The sequence below is a fragment of the Chroicocephalus ridibundus genome, chromosome 13 (assembly GCF_963924245.1).
Source record: "Chroicocephalus ridibundus chromosome 13, bChrRid1.1, whole genome shotgun sequence".
Taxonomy (NCBI): domain Eukaryota; kingdom Metazoa; phylum Chordata; class Aves; order Charadriiformes; family Laridae; genus Chroicocephalus; species Chroicocephalus ridibundus.
Genome location: NC_086296.1, coordinates 6,326,740 through 6,344,259, shown reverse-complemented (window position 1 = coordinate 6,344,259; position 17,520 = coordinate 6,326,740). Strand labels below are relative to the sequence as shown.

Genomic DNA, 17,520 nt, shown 5'->3' with positions numbered 1-17,520 from the left:
CTGCTCCCCGGGTGATGCCTGGTTCTGCCTGCTTGCAGAGGTGCACCATGTCCAGTGACCAAGCTGTGGAGCATCCTGGGTCTGCGAAGACCTGAGATGTTTGAGTCCAGGGCCACTTGGCCTCCCTTCACGCATCCTTCTGGGAAATGGGCAGAAGTTGAGCCCTCTGTCCTCCTCGAGTGGCTTGCCAGGCGTAGAGCAGGGGAGAGCAGAGGTGGTTTGTTTTCTAAAGGCTCCTTTCTCTTTGTCCCCAGATCTCAGGAGCTGCACCTGAGAACCGAGGCGCATTCCTATCTCTCAGACCTGACCAAGCCGTCGGACTTGGAGTTCATTGAAACCAAGAGACCGCGCCTGGATCTGTTGCAGGACCCGCTGATGCGGCACTCGCCTCTCCTGAACCAGAGCCAGCAGGGAGGGACAGAGGATCTCTCAAAGGTAAGGGGACAATGACCAGGGATGGTAGCTGGGTGTGGGGTCTGTGTCTTGGGTTCCCCTTGGCTTGCGTAGAGCTACCTTTGAGGGTCTGAGCCGCCGCTGAAATTGGTGTAGATGGTGGTTCTTGATGCATCAAGCAGTGCTTGGTGGTGTTGGATGATATTCACTGAGATGAGGTGACTACTTTGGGGAAACAGAAGCGTATCAGCTTTCCCCGTAACTGTTACAGTCACAGGCTTGCATTTACTGGGCTGTTAAAAGCACCAGGACAATTTGGAAGCTCCTGTAGGCTGAATTAGGGATGGTCATGTCTAGCTTTTCTGGATACTGTGCCCTGATTTGATTTTTACTTGACCTTTCTTATTTATCACATCTCTTTATTTAATGTTAGTGTTTGAAGGGTTTGAATTGGTTGCTGGTGCTTCTTTAATATAATCTTCCCTAGGAAAGCCTCCCTCGCCTTAGTCTCATTTAACAAAGCAAATTGTTTACTTGCAGTTGTCCCCTCTGCACATGTAATAAATGCTGCAAAGAGAAATCCCTTGCTCGTGTGCCTGTTTGGATTTACTTTCATGCTCTGTTGGGGTAAATTGTATTTGATTTTACCTCGAGCTCGGGTGTATTCCCTGTTGGCAGGCGAGTCTTGCTGGGTAAGCAGGCTGGGGGCAGCTGGCTTGCGCTGCCAACGCGAGCTCCGGCGCTGTGAGCACCCGGGGTCAATGCAGCTGCAGGCTGGGCTTCGGAGATGTCTGAGCCCGCAGTGAAGTGAAGAGGATGTCGAGTCCTTACCCAGGGAGGTGGGGATGGTTTGCCGCGTCACTGCGGGAGCCAACTGAAATAACACATGGGCAAGAAAGCTCATGCTTGGGAGTGCTGGGATATTCGGACATCTCTTATCCATACAGTACTGGTGGGCCTTACATGAGATCCCTCTGACCCCTCTCAAGTGAGAAGGACGTTTGACTTGGAGGTAGTTCAGATGGCAAGGGAGGCCGGGCAGGATCTCATGGAGGAGAGAGCTGCAGGGACTGGTGATTAGGAATGGTGAGCTGATGCTGGAAGGGATGGAGTAGCTCTTAAAAAAGAGCTGTGTTCGAATGCGGAGACCATGAGAAATGCACCAGATGTGTCAACTTGCTCTCCTTTAGCTTCTGACAGTGTGTTGCCTTGGAAAAGATGCCTCTGAGGTGCTGTGGCCCTTCTGTGTCCCATCTTTGCTGCTCCCTCCAAGACGTGTCTTAATGAGATGATGCTGTGACCAGCCAGGAGTCTCCTCTCTGTGCCACCGGGATGTGTTGTGGTGGCTCTGAACCATAGGGTATACTTGAGGGATACTGGGTTGGGTGGCTGATTGGGAAGATAAACTGTTGGCCATGAAACAAAAAATATCCCTCTCCAGAGATGTGAGGAAACCAGGACAGCTTTTCTGTCTGCACATTATTTCCATCAGCAGTTCTGTTCCGCTTCTCACCGGAAAACCACGTATTGTCTCAGCTATTTGCTTCTAATAGGCAAAGCCGCTCTTGAGGCATTAGTTGGTGAGTTCCGGGGCTGCATTTGCTTCTTGGTCTGTGACACATTTCCGAGAATTACATGCATTTTATGAGGCTTAAAACATTTGTTAATGAAAGAGAGAGAGAGAAAGCTGTGAGATACAATTCATCAAGACAAGATTATGCTTTTAGTGGAGCCGTTTGTAAATTCGGAGTCTGGAAGGAAGGAAAAAATGTGGTGTCCCTGACTGGTGAGAGCCTAAGTAGAGCCGGGATTAGTCGCTCAAAACTAGTGGGGGCTGTTTCCAGAATGGGTTTGGTGGAAATCACTGCAAGACTGGGATGATTTTAGTGCTGTTCGTGTGGTTGGGAGCAGAAGGCAAGTCTCTGGGGTCTAGGATCACCATTCTGAAGGTATATCTGCCTTTGCAGCTTGGGAAATTGGATTAATAGCAGTCTTTTGGCTTTATTCCTGAGCAGTCATCCTCAGACTAGTCTATAAACTGCTCGTGAACACTAAGGTTGCGGTAAAGCTGATCCGTGCGTCGCCCTGAGCCTCAGCGTGTTAGAGGAACTGTTCTGGGTGTTCTGCTCCAGAGGAAATGCGAAGAGCTGAGAGTGGGCTTCGGCACAAGGTCTGAACACTTGTGAATCTGGGCTGTTTACACACGTAAAACTACTTCTTGGGTCTGTGCTAAGCCAGCAACAGTTGAATTTGGCACTTGGCTCTGATGTTAATCACCATCCAGAACAACTGATAAAGACCTTCTCGAGAGGCTCTGTGCGGAGCTCCGTGACTGCCATCAGCTCCTCTGCCCGGCTGATGGGTCCTCCTAAAACAACACGTCCCAGTGCAGCCCGTCCCGGTGGCTGATCTCCACTCTGCTCCATCCCCTGGGCACTGGCCTGTGCTTCACTTCTGGCAGCACCATGTTTTTCCTGCTTGCTCGGCCTGTCCTCCGTTCTCAGGGGTGGTTCTACCAGCTTCCTCCCTTCCCACAAGCGCTCTGTAAGGTGGGTGCAGAGCCAGCGGTCTCTGCGCGTCTGCAAGCTGCGCGTGGACCGGAGCAGTGGCACACGTGTGGTGGCAGGATGTGTGTCCCAGGGTGGTGGCACACATGTGGTGGCAGGATGTGTGTCCCAGGGTGGTGGCACACATGTGGTGGCAGGATGTGTGTCCCAGTGACCAGAGCTGGAGAGAGGAATTTGCTGTTCCATCTCTGCTGCTGACTCAGTGCCCCACAAAGTCGTTCGATACTTTATCTAGGGCAGCTTTGCAAGCCAGGTGAGATGCACCACGTGAACCCAGCGTTACCAAACACGCTGCTGGTTATTTGGACAGTGTATCCATGGAGTTGTTTGCTTACCCCTTACCCCATTCCGTGTTATCGCAGTCACTGCGCGGGGAGGAGCTCAACTTAATCATCAGAGTAACAGCACTAGGACTGCTTTTGATGGTGATTTTGCAGATTGAGCTAATTTTTGCACAGTAAGGAGCTCCACGAAACCCTCAATAAAAAGGGTAGGGGTTTGGTTATGCACTCTGGGTGCCAGCCCGACTGTCCCAAAGGAGGTAACTAAGGCAGCAGCAATGGATGTCGCTCTCGGGCAGTGGGTGCCTGTTGGTCTCTGCTGGTTTCAGAGCAGCGGTGGAGCTGAGATGCAGAATCAGGCCTGTGGTAGTGTGAGTTTAGCACGCCCCTGATAACTGCTGGTTTCTTCAGATTTACCAACCTTCAGCCCAGGAGGGAGAAGCTAACACCATTCCTGCACATTTCCGAGGCCTTTGTTTTGGGCCATAATCTGTGCTCGGAACACAGATGAAGTAACGGATGTGGCAAATGCTGGTAACAGGTTCCAGAGTTTTTTTCCCCCTGAAGAGATTTGGATCTCTTATGTTTTTTATTCCTCATCTACCTCTCCCAAACTGGGGTGAGCTGGGCCCCTCTACCCCATTCGAGATCAGCACAGCCTCGCTCCAAGCAGGGCTTAGTTTGCAAGGAGAAGGTAATGTCTTCTATTAGATCAGCGTGTTATAGCTGGAGAAAACAGACACGCTTCTGGGCAGCGTGCCTTTCAAAAGCAGCAGCTTTACAGCTAAATCTCAGTTGGTCTAGTAAAAGATATTACCTTTCCTTACGAACCTCTCATTGCTCATATCCTTGAACATTGGTGTTTCTTTTCAAGCTGGGGAAGAGAAGGTTGTTTTCTTGCCTGCCTTCCCCGACTTGAGCATCTTCCTCTCTGTAAGAGGGGTTGCTGGGACGTTGCTGCAGTGCATGTGTACAGTCCTGTGCTCCTGCAGCTGGATGTGGCCAGGAGGGCTCAGTCTGCTGGAGAGAAGCGAAATCTCCTGGTGCCCTCTGTGGCAGCGTGGGCTGACGCTGCCTCCGAGAAGGAGCTCCCTTGAGCTGGCTGAGAATAACCAGGCAAAACCTAAAGCAGGACTGTTTTTTCAATCACTGCAAGCCTGGATGTGAGATTCGCTGGAAGAGCTGCCGTGATGCAGATTTGCCGGGTGTGCTCTTGGCAGAGATGCGGGAGCTGGTTCCCAGGACCCTCGGTGGCTTCTGCTTTCTTTCCGATAGAGAAAGTCATGGACCTTCATCACGTAAGAGCAGATAGGAGTAAAACAGACGGCTCCAGAGCAGGCCAATACTGTCTCCGCACGATCCCCTGTCTCTGTGCATACGTGCGCAGCTGGTGCTGCCTGCCATCCTGCCCCGTAGGGACGGCGAGAGGCGCATCTGGTCCAGCGGCGCCTGCTCTCCCTTCTCCAGAGCCGGAGGTTAGTCCTGCCTCTCCCCTCTCTCCTTATCCCCATTATGCCTCCACTTGTTCTTCTTCCCGTTTCCGAGACTGCTTTTCCACCACATACGTGGTTTGCTGCTCCTTCCTATAGGACGTGAGTCAGTCGTGATCTGCATTTAGTCCCCTTGCAAGGGCTGGCTGGCTGCGATTACGCGTAGCCTATTGCTCCAGCAGGAATATGCTTACGGGGAGCCATGTAGTCCCACGGGTACGGGGCTGGGTGGAGGCTTAGGAAACCTGAACCTTGCTGCCATCTGCCCTGGCAAGGCTGCTGGTCACCGGGTAAGTCTCTTCCCCTTTCTGTATCTCAGATTTCCCCATCTGTACAAGGGACAATGCCACTTCCCTCTTTTGTAAAATAATTAACAACTATTGATGGAAAAAGGCTGTTAAGAAGCCATGTGTTGTTAGGACTTGGACTCCGCTTTACATTGTTGAAGGGTTTTAATTTCTTCCCTTTCTGCAGGAGTGTTTTTTGTTGTGCTACAGACTGAAACCTGGAATAAGAAAAGGGAAGGGGGGGAGTCTTGGAAAAGACAGCACCAAGGCCAGGAAATATGTATGGCAAAGCAGAAATTAGGGCAAAGGGTATTTTGCTTTGATGCACGTTAATGTAGCTTTAAAAGCAATTAATTGAAAAAGGAGGAATTAACACATTTAAAATGCCTTTTTAATGATGCATTGAAGCCAGCAGTGTACATGCCAAATTTCACACTGGCTGCCCATTCCAAGAGCCCAATTTACAATAAACTCTTGGAAAACAGGCTGTGGGATGGAAAGGCTCTTGGCTAGCCTGCTAACTCCTGCCCCGGCTGCAGGCTGGCAGAGCACCGAGGACAACCGAAAGGCCTTTCGGGAGCCCTGCTTCCTCCTGGCCGCGCTGGCCGGTGCCACAGCAGGGCTGTCCCCTGGGAGCTGCTTCGTCCCTTGCCCAGTGTGCCGGCGCAGAGGAGCGGGAGGCCGGGGACTCCGGCAGCAGGGTTTGCTCCGGCATGGGGAGGGATGCTCGGAGGGGCAGCGCTGCAGCTCCCAGCACGGATATCTGGGCTAGCTGGTAAATCACCGGTTGGCGTTTGTGTTCCGTGGCTCTGTTATGGGAACATTGATCTGTTGCTGGGATTAACCTCTCAGAGTTTCCAGTGGGCTGGTCTCGCAGTTATTAAAGAAACTGGCTGGAACTTGTGTTGACCTTGGCAGAGGCCCCAGTTGGCTTGGAGGTAACTGGCAAAAGCATAATCTCTAATTGAGTAATCCAGTGCTGGGGGAAGGGAGCGGAGGGGGTGGAAACGCAGCAGTGCTTTGAACTGGGAGAGCCGTGGCGCTCCGACGGGGTGCGTAGGAGTGGAGCGCTCCGAGAGGCGCTGAGCACGCCGGCCGCCAAGGGAATTAGCAGGGAAAAGCGAGGCGGCATCTCGGTTCCCGCACCCCGGGCTCCCTCTCGTAGAAACCAGTCCTGATTTCCAGCGCCTCCCCGTGATTTATTGCCGCAGAACAATAGCGCAGAGGGGCTGGAGAGCAAAATGAAGCTGTGAGCGTCGGCCGTCCCTGGGCGCGTGTCCTCCCGTAGCCTCTGAGTCTGTGGCGTGGATCACTCCGGGCTCTCCCTTCCCCTCTGGAGGTTGTTTTTCACTTGGGAAAAAGAGCTCTGGGCTCGTTACAGGAGCCTTATGGTGAACGTCTGCAAGTGGGGACCCAGTGACAGTGCAGGGCTGTCCTCCTTGGCCGAGCACCTCTGCCGTGGGGGAGGGAACCATTTCCTTGGCCAGCTGTGGCAGTACCCACATCTGGTGGGGAGCCCCGTGGGATGTCCTGATGGAGAGGGAACATCCCTGCTTGCTCCGGGTTATCCAAAACCCAGGTGAGATGCGGAGCTCAGTGCTGGTCCGTGGCTTGATCAGCCCTGTGGAAGGTGAAATGCCTCGAACATCTTGCCACAAGAAGCCACAAGAAGAATGATTCTCACCTTAAGGGCTGCAGGGTGCTCAATGCAAAGCCCACACATGCCGTGTGGCCTCCCAACCACTTCTTGAAGGAGCAGACTTCTATGGAAGCGGCTCTAACCTCAGGTCTGAGCAGTGAAATGCAACAGTTTTAGTGGGTACAAACATACCTATGTCTTTCCTGCTTTTGTCCTCCTTCCGCTGCAGAGAACAGCATTTCTTATTGCCTCTCCGTGCAGCCTGCTCGGGGGGAGGCAGGCTGGGCTTTCCCCGTGGTCCCGAGGCTGGTGGAGCAGTTGGGCGCCCATCAGGAGCGAGTGGCCCGGGGTTCTCGAGTTCAGCAGCTGTAGGAGGATCCTCCTGCGATGTGTTCGACATCCACCCATCTGCCGTGCCGCTGCTCACGCTGTTGACTTGTGCCTGATAAAAATCTGATTGCAAAAACGATTTGGGGAGGGGGGGGAGGGAGGAGGGGGGCAGAGGGAAGGAAGGGAGCGGGGAGGAACGTTGCGTTAGGACAGCAATGATTCAAAGCTATTTCTGGGAAGATGAGGGAGATGTTGGCTTTCTCTGTCATTCCAAACATATTTAAAAGCTGAAATATTTGCATTGTTCACGTAGTCATAGTGCAAACACTTCTGGCTGGGTTTCTCCCTTCCCCTGCTTTCCTCCCTGCTCCAAAGATGATTTCCAAATCGCGGGAGGATGAGTGTGAGCGTGTCGAGCCCTGCTCACCTGCGCGTGAACACACACCTTGGGGAGCCTGGGTCTGCCTCGGGCAGGCAGTCTGGCTCTCCCGGCACAGCCGGCAGTTCATGGCAGCGGCCGTGCCAGGATGGCTGCGAGGGCTTGTCAGCAGCCCGTGCCGTGCACCAGCTCGGGACGGGAAGCCAAGGGAGCAAACAGCCGGAGGAGTGTTGGATCTGGAATGGGATGCTCCGTCCCATGCACAGGCTCATGCTGGTTTCATTTGGAAACCAGATGCAGTTGGGTGTTGTGTAGTCCTTCTGAGATGTTCAGCCCCTCCAGCCAGCCCTGGGCCGGGGGGGGTAAAGGGAAGGAGCACCGTCATTGACAACACAACTGATTTTATTCCGTTTTTCAGCTGAAGTTCCAATGGCTGAAGAACTGAACTGTGGCCTGAGAGACTCAGGGCAGGGAAAGCCCTTGTGGGCTGCAGAAATGTTCCAGAGGCAGGGTATAAAAACTGAGCTTGACCTTCCTTGAGCCGCCCGCAGCCCGGCTCTCCCTACCCCGGCTGCTCCAGCCCACGGCGGTCCCCAAGCCACAGAGAGCAGGGCAGGGCCTCGGCACGGCTGGAAAACCGAGGGGCGAACTGTTGGTGCCTCAAGCGCAGGTTGTTGTTTCGCACATCTTCGGCTCATTTGTGGTGATCGACATCCAAAACAACCTTTTAAATTGCCTTCCACGCCGTAGCGGTGGAGAAGGGCAGCGTGATAAAGCTGGCTGCTTCTCGGGAGCCTGCTTCATCATTTACATAATTGGACTTTTCTGTTCCATTCAGTCAATATTACAAGGCTCGCGCAGTGCGACATCTCACCTGATCTGCTTGAGGGGAAGAAAGTCCCTTGATTTTGTGTGCCTCGCCCCTCTAATTGGAAGAAATATTGCCTGCTTTTTTCTGCTTGCGGCAGGGCAGTGTTGTGAGCTGGGTGTGCTGTGTGGATTAACAGAGATTTTTCTTCTCCGTCTTTGAAGTGTTTGTACATGTTATGTCTATCTATTTTTTTTTTTTTCTTTAATAGCAAGGATTCGTATGTGCCCTGTTACACCCTGGAAATACAGGAGAGCAAAGCTAGTTGGCTACTGAACTTTGTCAGCCCTCGGGTGGGAGTTAGGAAACGGGGGTCGGTGTGGCAGGAACTGGCACCAGTCTCCTGTGCGTCGCTTCGAAGCACAGGGACGGCGCAGGGTGAGGAGGGCTGTACCGGCCACCGCTGCTGTCTGCCTGCTGTCAATCCGTTTTTCCATGGGTGGTAAAAAAGAAAGCCCCACCTGGCATGAATTTCCGGGGGAGAATTCAGTCCTGGTGCCAAGAGTGATGGTACCGAGATGTCCTGGCTCTTTTCTTCTCCCCCTGCAGTTCAAGCCTGAGGTAGGTTTCTTCTCTCCCCCTCATCTTCCGGGAGGGGAGGGAGTGTGGGTGCCGCTGGAACACTGCTTCAGCTCCCGCTGGATCCAGGCGTGCTCCGGGATGGGGTACGCGATTCTTCCCGCTTCCATGCGATCTGGCCAGTTAGTGCAGATGACAAAGCAGCAGCAGGCTGTTACCGATTGGCAAGCACGTACATCTTCTCGCAGATGAACTTGGCATCCCTGCGCACTTCTCCTCGCCAGGGCTCTTCCTGGGGACAGCGAGGGGTTTGGTGGGAGCAGCTCGGGTGTCTTCTCCATGAACATACAGCACCGAGCGCATTTCTGGTGCTGTACTCTTTTCCATGGTTACGAAATGCAGCCCATCCACATCTCTGACTCACGCAACGAAAGCCAGTAAGTTGTAACACTGATCAGATTGATTTTGCGTGCTGCCTTTTGAGGAGGAGGGTATTTCGTGCTAAAGCCTTCCTTCCCAGCACTGGGCGAAAAGCTGTGGAGGAGACGCAGCAGCAATCGATGGTGTTTGCCTGCTGCTGCTGGAGGGGATGGAGTTGGGGGAGTGATTTCAGAGATGGATTTGGCAGAAAGGAGTTGCTGCTCTTTGTGCCCGTGGTGATGGAGCTGTAATAACATATTGAACATGGCAACAGCCCTTGCTAAAGCTCCGTGACTCCACGTCCGTGCTTCGTGGAGCCTCATCTCTTAACAACACCCTCAGCATCGATAACAAGAGAGGAGCTGTCAAGTGCCAAAGGGCCTAGTTGCAATCACTCGCTTGAAAAACTCCTTTCTGTTTGGACCCAAACCTGCTTTTTAAACATAAAAACTCTGGCTGTGGTTTAGGTGGAGAACATTCAGAGTGCTTTCTGGCTTGCTCCACCACGAAATGCTCTGCAGCTTCGCGCTGCCTGGGGGGGCCGAGGGGCGATGGACACTGGTGAGCGTCAGGAATGCTGGCTGCGTGCTCGGCGAGCGGAGAGGGGTTGTTTTAGGACAAGCTGACAGGCCCTTGGCTTGTTCTGCTGCTCTCGAAAAATGTAATTCTAATTCTTGGCACCTTTTTCCAGAGGATAAGGAGCGAGAGCGCGGTGGAGCCTGCTCCCCCTGCCCTTGGAAATGGGCTTTTCCCCAGCAGCAGGTTTGGCTCGGGGTGGGAGCGATGTTCTCTGTCCTACCCCTGGTTTGGTGAACCGAAAGCCGAAATTAGTGGGGGAGAAGCAGCGCGGGATGAAATAACCTGAACCACCTCCTCGTGGCCCTGACCTAGATTTAGTTACTCTTTGGTCATCTTAGCGCACTGACCGAACATGTTCTGCGTGTGCTAGCGTTCAGCCCGGCTTCTGCTCCCCTCCATCCCGGCCCGGGACTGTCAGCCCCTTTAGTCCTGCAGCCGGAACCTTTTCCTGCGGGATGCAGGGGAAGAGCGGAGCACTGTCCTCTGGCAGTGCCGAGCGGCAGGGGAGGAGTTGGGCGCAGATGTGGGGTTGCCCAGTGCGTGGTGCCTCTGCCGCGTCCCGAGGGGTCTCCCCGGGGCTGTGGAACCTGCAGATTTCTCCGACGCTTTATCACCTCCTCTGCCTGCACAGTAACGCTTCTTAGGCTTGCCTGTGAACGACGTGCTCCGATCGCTGCCCTGACAAGGGACGTGGCTGATTTCTCTCCTCCCTGCTCTGTTCCCCGAGGAGCAGCAGTGATCATTTCTGCCTTCTGATCTCCGCTTTGGATGCTGTCGTTCCCGTGGCTGCTTAAGAAAGAACCATTGCCTAGTGCACATCAAGCCGTCCCACGTGGTTACGCGGCCAAAGCAAGCGTAGGCTTTTATTTCAGGCTGTTTTTCAGGTCTGCGTTATTTTATCTTGTGCCAGCCATCGCAGGTATGATGTGGACCAGATTGCCCCCAGCAGCTGATGGGTTTCTGCCTCAGCAGCCGGCAGAGTGGCAGATGTAAACACTGGAACGTTACGGTCTTTCAAACACTAAAAGCTGCTAAAGAATGGGCAGGTATGTGTATATAAATAAATAGTGTGCGTTATACTAATGGCTTTCAGTATATTTGGAGAGGGATTTGTAAATTCATGCATCCATGAATGTTTCGTGTGTATATACTTTTTCACAGGTTTCTAAGTAATTGGAAAGGCGACATTTTTTCATATATACACACACACGTGTATATGCCTCCTCGTGTACTTGTAAGCTGTTTTTTCAAAGGCTTCTTCTAGCTCTGCAGTTCAGTGATCCTGCCTTCAGCAGCCGCAAGGAGAAAAGCTTACAGTCTCGAGCAAAGCTAAATACTGGTTTGAGTCAATCTGGGTGCACTTGGAGACATCACTAGTGTTCATGAATACAGCATAATCGCTGATTGGAGTGGGGAAATTTCATCATAAAGGCCCCAAAAGGGAGTTTTATTATTGCTTTCTTCCAAATGCCTGAATTTTATTAGCTTCAGTCATTCTTGGCAGGGCAGTGGAATGGGATTTTATAGTTAGCAAAGGAAAAGTAAACACAGTAATCATTTCACAGCCCTGTGCCTGCCAAACCAGGATGGAAATTCCAGCCTTGGTGGGAAGCTGCTGCTCTGCTAACAGATAATAACAAATTCACTGTGGGCTTATTCTTGCTATGGGAGCTGAGATGTTCAGGGTTTTTTTTTTTTCCGTAACATCCTGGCCTGGAGAGGCAGGGGTGCTTCGTGCTTTTCTGTAGGAACAGCCTGGGCAGAGGTTTCCAGTTTGAGCGACTCCCACAGCCATTTGCAATTAGAGATGGTCCTTCTGCCCTGAGCCTTCGGGAGCTGCTTTATCCTGAGCTCTTGTCGGTGTTTGGTCTTCCCTCGGACACTCTTGCTGTGAGGGCAGAGCTGGGTGATGCTCGAGGAGCGTCGCACTTGAGACGCTGCGATGGTCCCTACACCCTGAGACCACCTCTGCTCGCTGAATGGGGGGGGGAAATATTATGGCAAAAAAAATTTATCCGAACAAATCCAAAACTCTCACGAAAGGTTTGTTTTGCATCTTTCTCTGGGCTTGTCGAGGCGGAGGGCTTGGCTGCCAGCTCGTGTCTGGACCAGCACCCGCCTGCATTCCCTGTTGGGGGGGGATGTGAATTCCTCCCCCCTTTACACCCTGCTGGCCGGGGGGACGGCGGTGGGGGCGGCGGGTAGGGGTAGCTGGCACTGCTGCCCCCCCGCCTGCCACCCCCTGGGGCTCAGGATGCGGCCTCCTGCCGGAAAAGCAGGCGGAGCAGGGAAGGAAATAGCTACTCAAACAGGCAGCGAATGTCGAGGCACCCCCTTCCACGTGTCTGCACAATTATGAGAACAATAACCCCCTGAGCGCGGGTGGCCGCTGGCTCTGACGGATGGTGCAGCCGACGGCCGCTCTGCACCGCCCGTGCTCCCCTGTCAGCACCCACCCTGCGCCCGGCCCTGTCCCCTCCTGCGCCCGCCTCTTGCAAAGCCCGTGCAAGCAGCCGGGGCCGTGTCCCATCTCCCCGCGCGTGTCCCCGGGTGCTGCCGTAGCACCGCAGCTCGTGGGGTGCTTGGGAGCAGGGCTGGAGCGTGTCCGGGGGGCTGCCAGGCTGCTGGCGGCTGCCTCGGGCAGCGGAGGGGCAGGCGGAGGTGGTGTCCCCACCGTGTCCCGGGCAGGTCTTGGGGATGGCACTTTGCAGGGTGCAGGACCAGCACCCGCTTAAAGGGGAGATGCCAAAATGAAGGGGAAGTGTGGCTTCAGCGGTGTGTCGGGGACAGATGAGGCTGCTAAAAGCTTCATTAAAAGCCAAGACAGGCTGTTGCAAGGGAAGGGCTTTTTTTCTCCAGAGCCTGTTCTTTACGTTGGTTAAAATTTTTTCAGGCAGCTGTGAGCCTTGTTTCAGGCTTAAACAAGTTTTCCTGTGCAGCCACCTCGAAATGGAAGTCAGACAGGCTTGGATTGCTGATGAAAAAAGTTGTTTGGGCTTTTTTTGTGTCTCAGGCCAGTGAAGTTCACAGGGCAGGTTCACCAGTGACCCCTGTCCGCTTCCAGGCTGCCCGGTTCAGACCTCATGTGCGTGTCCGAGTCTCACAAGACACGTGCGCGTGTGTACTGAGATGTTCTGATAGAAGTAAAGAGACTTTACTGATAAAAAAACTGAACTTCTGGAATCTTTACTAGATTTTGGGGGCAGCGGGAGTTTTCGGAGTATTGCCGTTAAGTCCGTTTTTCTTGCAGTCTTAGAATTTCTGGTTTTTACAGATGAGAGGTATTTGATGTCCTGAGAGCATAGCCAGAATTGAACCCATGCGTTAAGTGACCCTAAAGACATGAGAGCAATGAAGTGGTGGCATGCCGTTGGCAAGGGGAGCTCGGTGAATTGCTGTTGGAGCAGTAAGTTCTGTTTTTCGAGCTGGCACAGTTGGAAGAGGAGCTGGGACCCGTCAGCCCATGCCTAAGTCTCTGGGGCGGTTGTTGGTGATCCTGGCTTGGTGCGATGGCTCTTGCATGTAAGAGGAGGTTTGGGTTGGTCCCACAACACACCGCAGCCACTGCTCACACCATCTTAGGCCTTGCTGGCGTTTCCTTTCTCCATCAGTCAAGCTCCTTCTCGGTAGGCAGCTCAACCTCCAGGGGTTGGGGAAAAATAATTTGGGTGATGGTTGTGCAGGGAGAACGGAGGGAGGGAGCGCAGGCAGCCTTTAGGCACGCCTTGCTTGCGGCAGTGGTTAAATAGAACTGTCTTCATTCATTCCCTTCCCTCCCCTCTAAATCTGATGCCCCTTTCGAGCCGACTTCCCGATATTAATGCCGTGTGCCGGTCCCGATTAACTCCGGGACAAATCGCCTCTCCGGAGGGCCGCCCGGGTGGTGCCCTGCGTGGAGCCCCGGTTGGATCTGGATTTGCAGGGCTGCGGGGTCCCTGCTCGCCTCCTGCCTCCCCCCTGACGAGAGGAGGAAATTCAAATGTTTCTGAAGAGCGACATTTCCATTTCAAAAGCTGTTCGCTCAAGTGCGTCTGGAGTGGGATTTCTCCCCCCCCCACTCCGCTCTGAATGGGAGCTTTAGAAGTCTCATTTCCTCTGCTTGATAACACCAGGCTGAGAAGGGCTTTTGTCTTTTCATTTCCCCTCAATTTTTTATTTTTAAATGAGTGAGGTTTGGAGAAGCTGCCGTGGTGGATTTTTTTTATTTTTTTTTTTTTTTCTCCTCCCCCGTGTTTGTCCCTGTGCTGGAGGATGCACCTGGTGTCACCCAGCGGATGAGCTGGAGCTCCCTGGGGTGTGGGGACCCAATCCCCGGCCCTCCGACCTGGAACCCCCCTTCCCATCGCCCGGCTCAGGCTCCTGCAAGCAGAGGAGGAGGTTTGCTGGGCCACATCCAAGCTGCGGAGCACTGCGCTCCTCATCCCAGCCATCCCGATGCTCTTCCTGGCCATCCCAAGCCGGGGCTTCCGTGTCCCAGCACCCATGGGTGGCAGTGGGTGTGGGGGGTGCTGAGCCTGGCTCAGGATCTGGCCCCATGTTTGCAGCACAGGACGCTGCAGTATCTTTAATCAGCCTGCCTTGTTGCCTGCCCGCTTTATGGCTGGCGTAGCTATGCCAGTTGGGGTGAAATTATTATTTTTCTTAACATGATGCTTAGCAGAGGGCAGACGCAAGTGGATGCAGTTGCCTGGCTCCCGCTTGGGTGGGACCAACACATGCTGATGCAGGCACTGTCCCACTTGTGCGATGGCATTTGTGCTGGTCGCTTGACTATTGTACTGGTATAAAAGTAGGGATTTTTTTTTTTTTTTTTTTTTTTTTCCTGGAGAGGCCTTTTTTACAGAAGGCAAACTCGGTCACGCTTTTCACGTGGCATCTGGGGCTTGAGGGCTTTCCGCCTTCTTGAGGGCCAGCTGGGATTTGGCAGGGACTATTCCAGCATCCTCAGATCAGAGGGAATACACTTGCTGGGATTAACACGGACCTTACTGCTACATCCCTGCACGGCTGGTGTTCTGTAAAGACTCAGACCCTGCTTTACTGCAGGTGGCAGTTGAAAGAGGATGGGTGGTGTTGCAAAAAATAAAAAAAAACCTAAATGGTGGGAGGCTAAAACTTTCAAAGGCACGGAGTAAGTGTTAGGTTCCCCTGGGGTTTGCCAGGTCGGGTGACAGGGTGTTTTCCGGGCTGCCAGAGGACGTTTGGGGGTTCTGCACTGACTGCCTGCGCCCCCGGGCAGGGGATGCTCCTACCTAAAGAAACACCCCGAGCAGCAGCCATGGGGAGAAGTCATGGAATCATTTAGGTTGGAAAAGACCTTTGAGATCATCAAGCCCAACCATTGACCCAGCGCTGCCAAGTTACCACTCAACCATGTCCCTCAGCACCACTTCTACACTTCTTTTAATGCGAAAGGGGAGGGTGACAATCATGTGTGGAGAAGTGTCACCACGTCCCGCGTTTCCGTGGAAGTCCGTGGCAATTACTCAGGGGTTCCTGGGAAAGCTGCCTGAAGTTGGCCGGTTCCAGGGAAGGTGAGGGTGGTTTGAGCTTTGCTGGGAGAAGCACCGGCCGGCTCTGCCATCAGCTCCCCCATCACCTTTAAAATCTGGTTCTGCGAAGCCGGGAGGTGCTAACCCCGCTGCCCTGGCCCAGCGCCAAATTGGGCAATTAAAAATTTGCCTCCCTGCCTCCGCGCTTAACCTCATCGGAGGCGTTTTTCACAGTTTGCCCCTTTTTAAGGGACACCAAACAAGCGCTTGCCTCCCTTGTATTTTGTTTGCGCACCCCTGGAGCGTTTCGGGGAGCTTGGGGTGGTCCCCTCCTTTTGGCCTCCATAAACCTGAGGGACGTCTTAGTCACTCGGGTCGCGGTTTTGAATATCCCACTGCAGGATTTTGACGTGCTCTGAAGCCGATGGGTTATGTGCCTGGTGCCTTTTTCATGCGAACCTTTGCCTCCCCAGCGCGGTCATTTCCTGGCCGTTTTCCATCTGGGCTCTGCAAGGGCTGGCAGAGGGGGGCTCCCCTGTTCCTTGTCTTCCAGGCTGGCAGAAGCCCCGCTTATTTAAACGGACGGGTTTGAGTTTGCGAAGGGGAGATGGGCGTTTAGGGCTGAGGTGGTGTGTTACAGGGACCGTGATGGTCTTGGCAGCGCATCGTTGGGGGCGACAGTAGCACAGGTGAAATGATGCTCTGAGTGGCTGCTGGGTGCCCGAGTTATTAAAAGGACATTAAAGTTTCAAATGGAGGATTGGAAGAGCTTGCTGCTCTGCAGGCTACCCTGGCAACCTTGTTTGCTGAAGACAAAGCTTGATTTTATTATTTAAATTTATAAAAAAATAAAAATAAAAATCCGTGACTTTATGAAAAGGCCTATGAAGGTCCTTTCCCCCGTAACCCAGCTTATTTGTCCTCCCCCTTATTTGCTGAAAGCATCGGAACGCCGTCCCTTCAGTGCCCAGGACAAATTCCATGCGGAGCCGGTCGCTGGCAGCTTTAACTTCATCCTTACCGTGTGGTGGGTGGTCTCAGGCTCTACCTGCTGTCCAAACCAGGACTCCTGCAGTTATTCATGGCTCTTTTAGGACACTTAATTGCACTTATTGCTGTTGGCCCGGAGCACTCCCCGCATGCCAGTAAGGTCCATCGAGCCCAGCCCTTCCCTTTGCAGGAGTATGGACAGGGTGGGATACCTGGCTTGGAGCTCCTCAGGACCCCGCTCCACTCACTTGCTCAGTTCGAAGTAATTTCCCCTATGCAGGCACCAGAATGAGATTTTTATTAATATATTTTTTTTTTAACTTGGACACGTTTTCCAGAGTTAACAAAAGGCGAATCGCTGGCACAGAGCAGGCTTGCCAGATGTATCGACTGCGCCGAAGATGCTCAAAGAAAAGGTTCCCAGAATCTCTCTGAACGTTGCAGAAATGCATGTTTTCCTCTAAACTTGTTCTTGGAAGCGGCAGAGTTGTTTTGGCTGAAATTTACTATTTAGGAAAAAAAAAAAAAAAAGCCTAAAAATGCCTGAAGCAAATATTCGTCATGGAAAATTTCAATCCGGACAGTTAATGTTTTAATAAACTTAGGGTCAACTGAAGATCCGGCGATGTAGGATAGGAAGGCAATCCTTAATGAGGGGTGGAGCGATTAGCTCCTCTTTGTAGTGGGTAGGTGAGAATTCATCACTCCGGCGGAGTCAGTAGGGAACGGTCGCCTTCAATGCAATTATTGTTCACTAATGGGGAAATGCAGGAAGGTAATGAAAGGCGCAACATCCATTTGTCGGTATAATGCCTTAGGCTTCGGTGGGAGTTTGCCTGAGTAAGGTTTTCCGGATTTGAGCCGTTATTCTGGGCTACCTCTTGAGTCCGTGAGCCGTGTTTGCTGCCGCTGCTGGAATACCCTGCGATGCTGAGGTGCGGAGGCAGCGTCTGTAAGGACAGCATCGTGGAACGGCTTTTTTGAGCCCAAAGCAAGTTTTGCAAGACCAGATACTAGGCTTTGGTTAGTGCTTTTAACTGTGACACTTGCTGGCAAGGTTTTACCACCCTCATAAATCTGCCAGTGGGGGTGGGGAGGGGAGGGTCAGCATTTGGTACTGGTTTTGCAATTAAATTGCTTCAAGCTGTTGAAACATTGGGGAAGTTTTTTGACCTACTTTCGTGCAAGCTCAGAAATTGTTGGGATGTTTTCTGCCCTGGCTGTGTGGAATTCAGCGGGATTACAAGGGAAAGGAATTTCTTAGGCCCTCTCATAAAGTCACAGGT

General features: G+C 52.9%; 1 protein-coding gene across 18 annotated transcripts in view; it reads left to right on the top strand.

Moving 5' to 3' along the window:
- The window catches only part of NCOR2 (nuclear receptor corepressor 2), a 254,224-nt gene that overhangs the window by 100,125 nt on the left and 136,579 nt on the right, over positions 1-17,520 (top strand). For all 18 annotated transcript variants that reach the window (XM_063351296.1, XM_063351293.1, XM_063351289.1 and 15 more), the window contains exon 4: positions 255-435. In XM_063351296.1, coding sequence (XP_063207366.1) covers positions 255-435 — 181 coding nt within the window. The remainder of the gene's footprint in view (positions 1-254; positions 436-17,520) is intronic.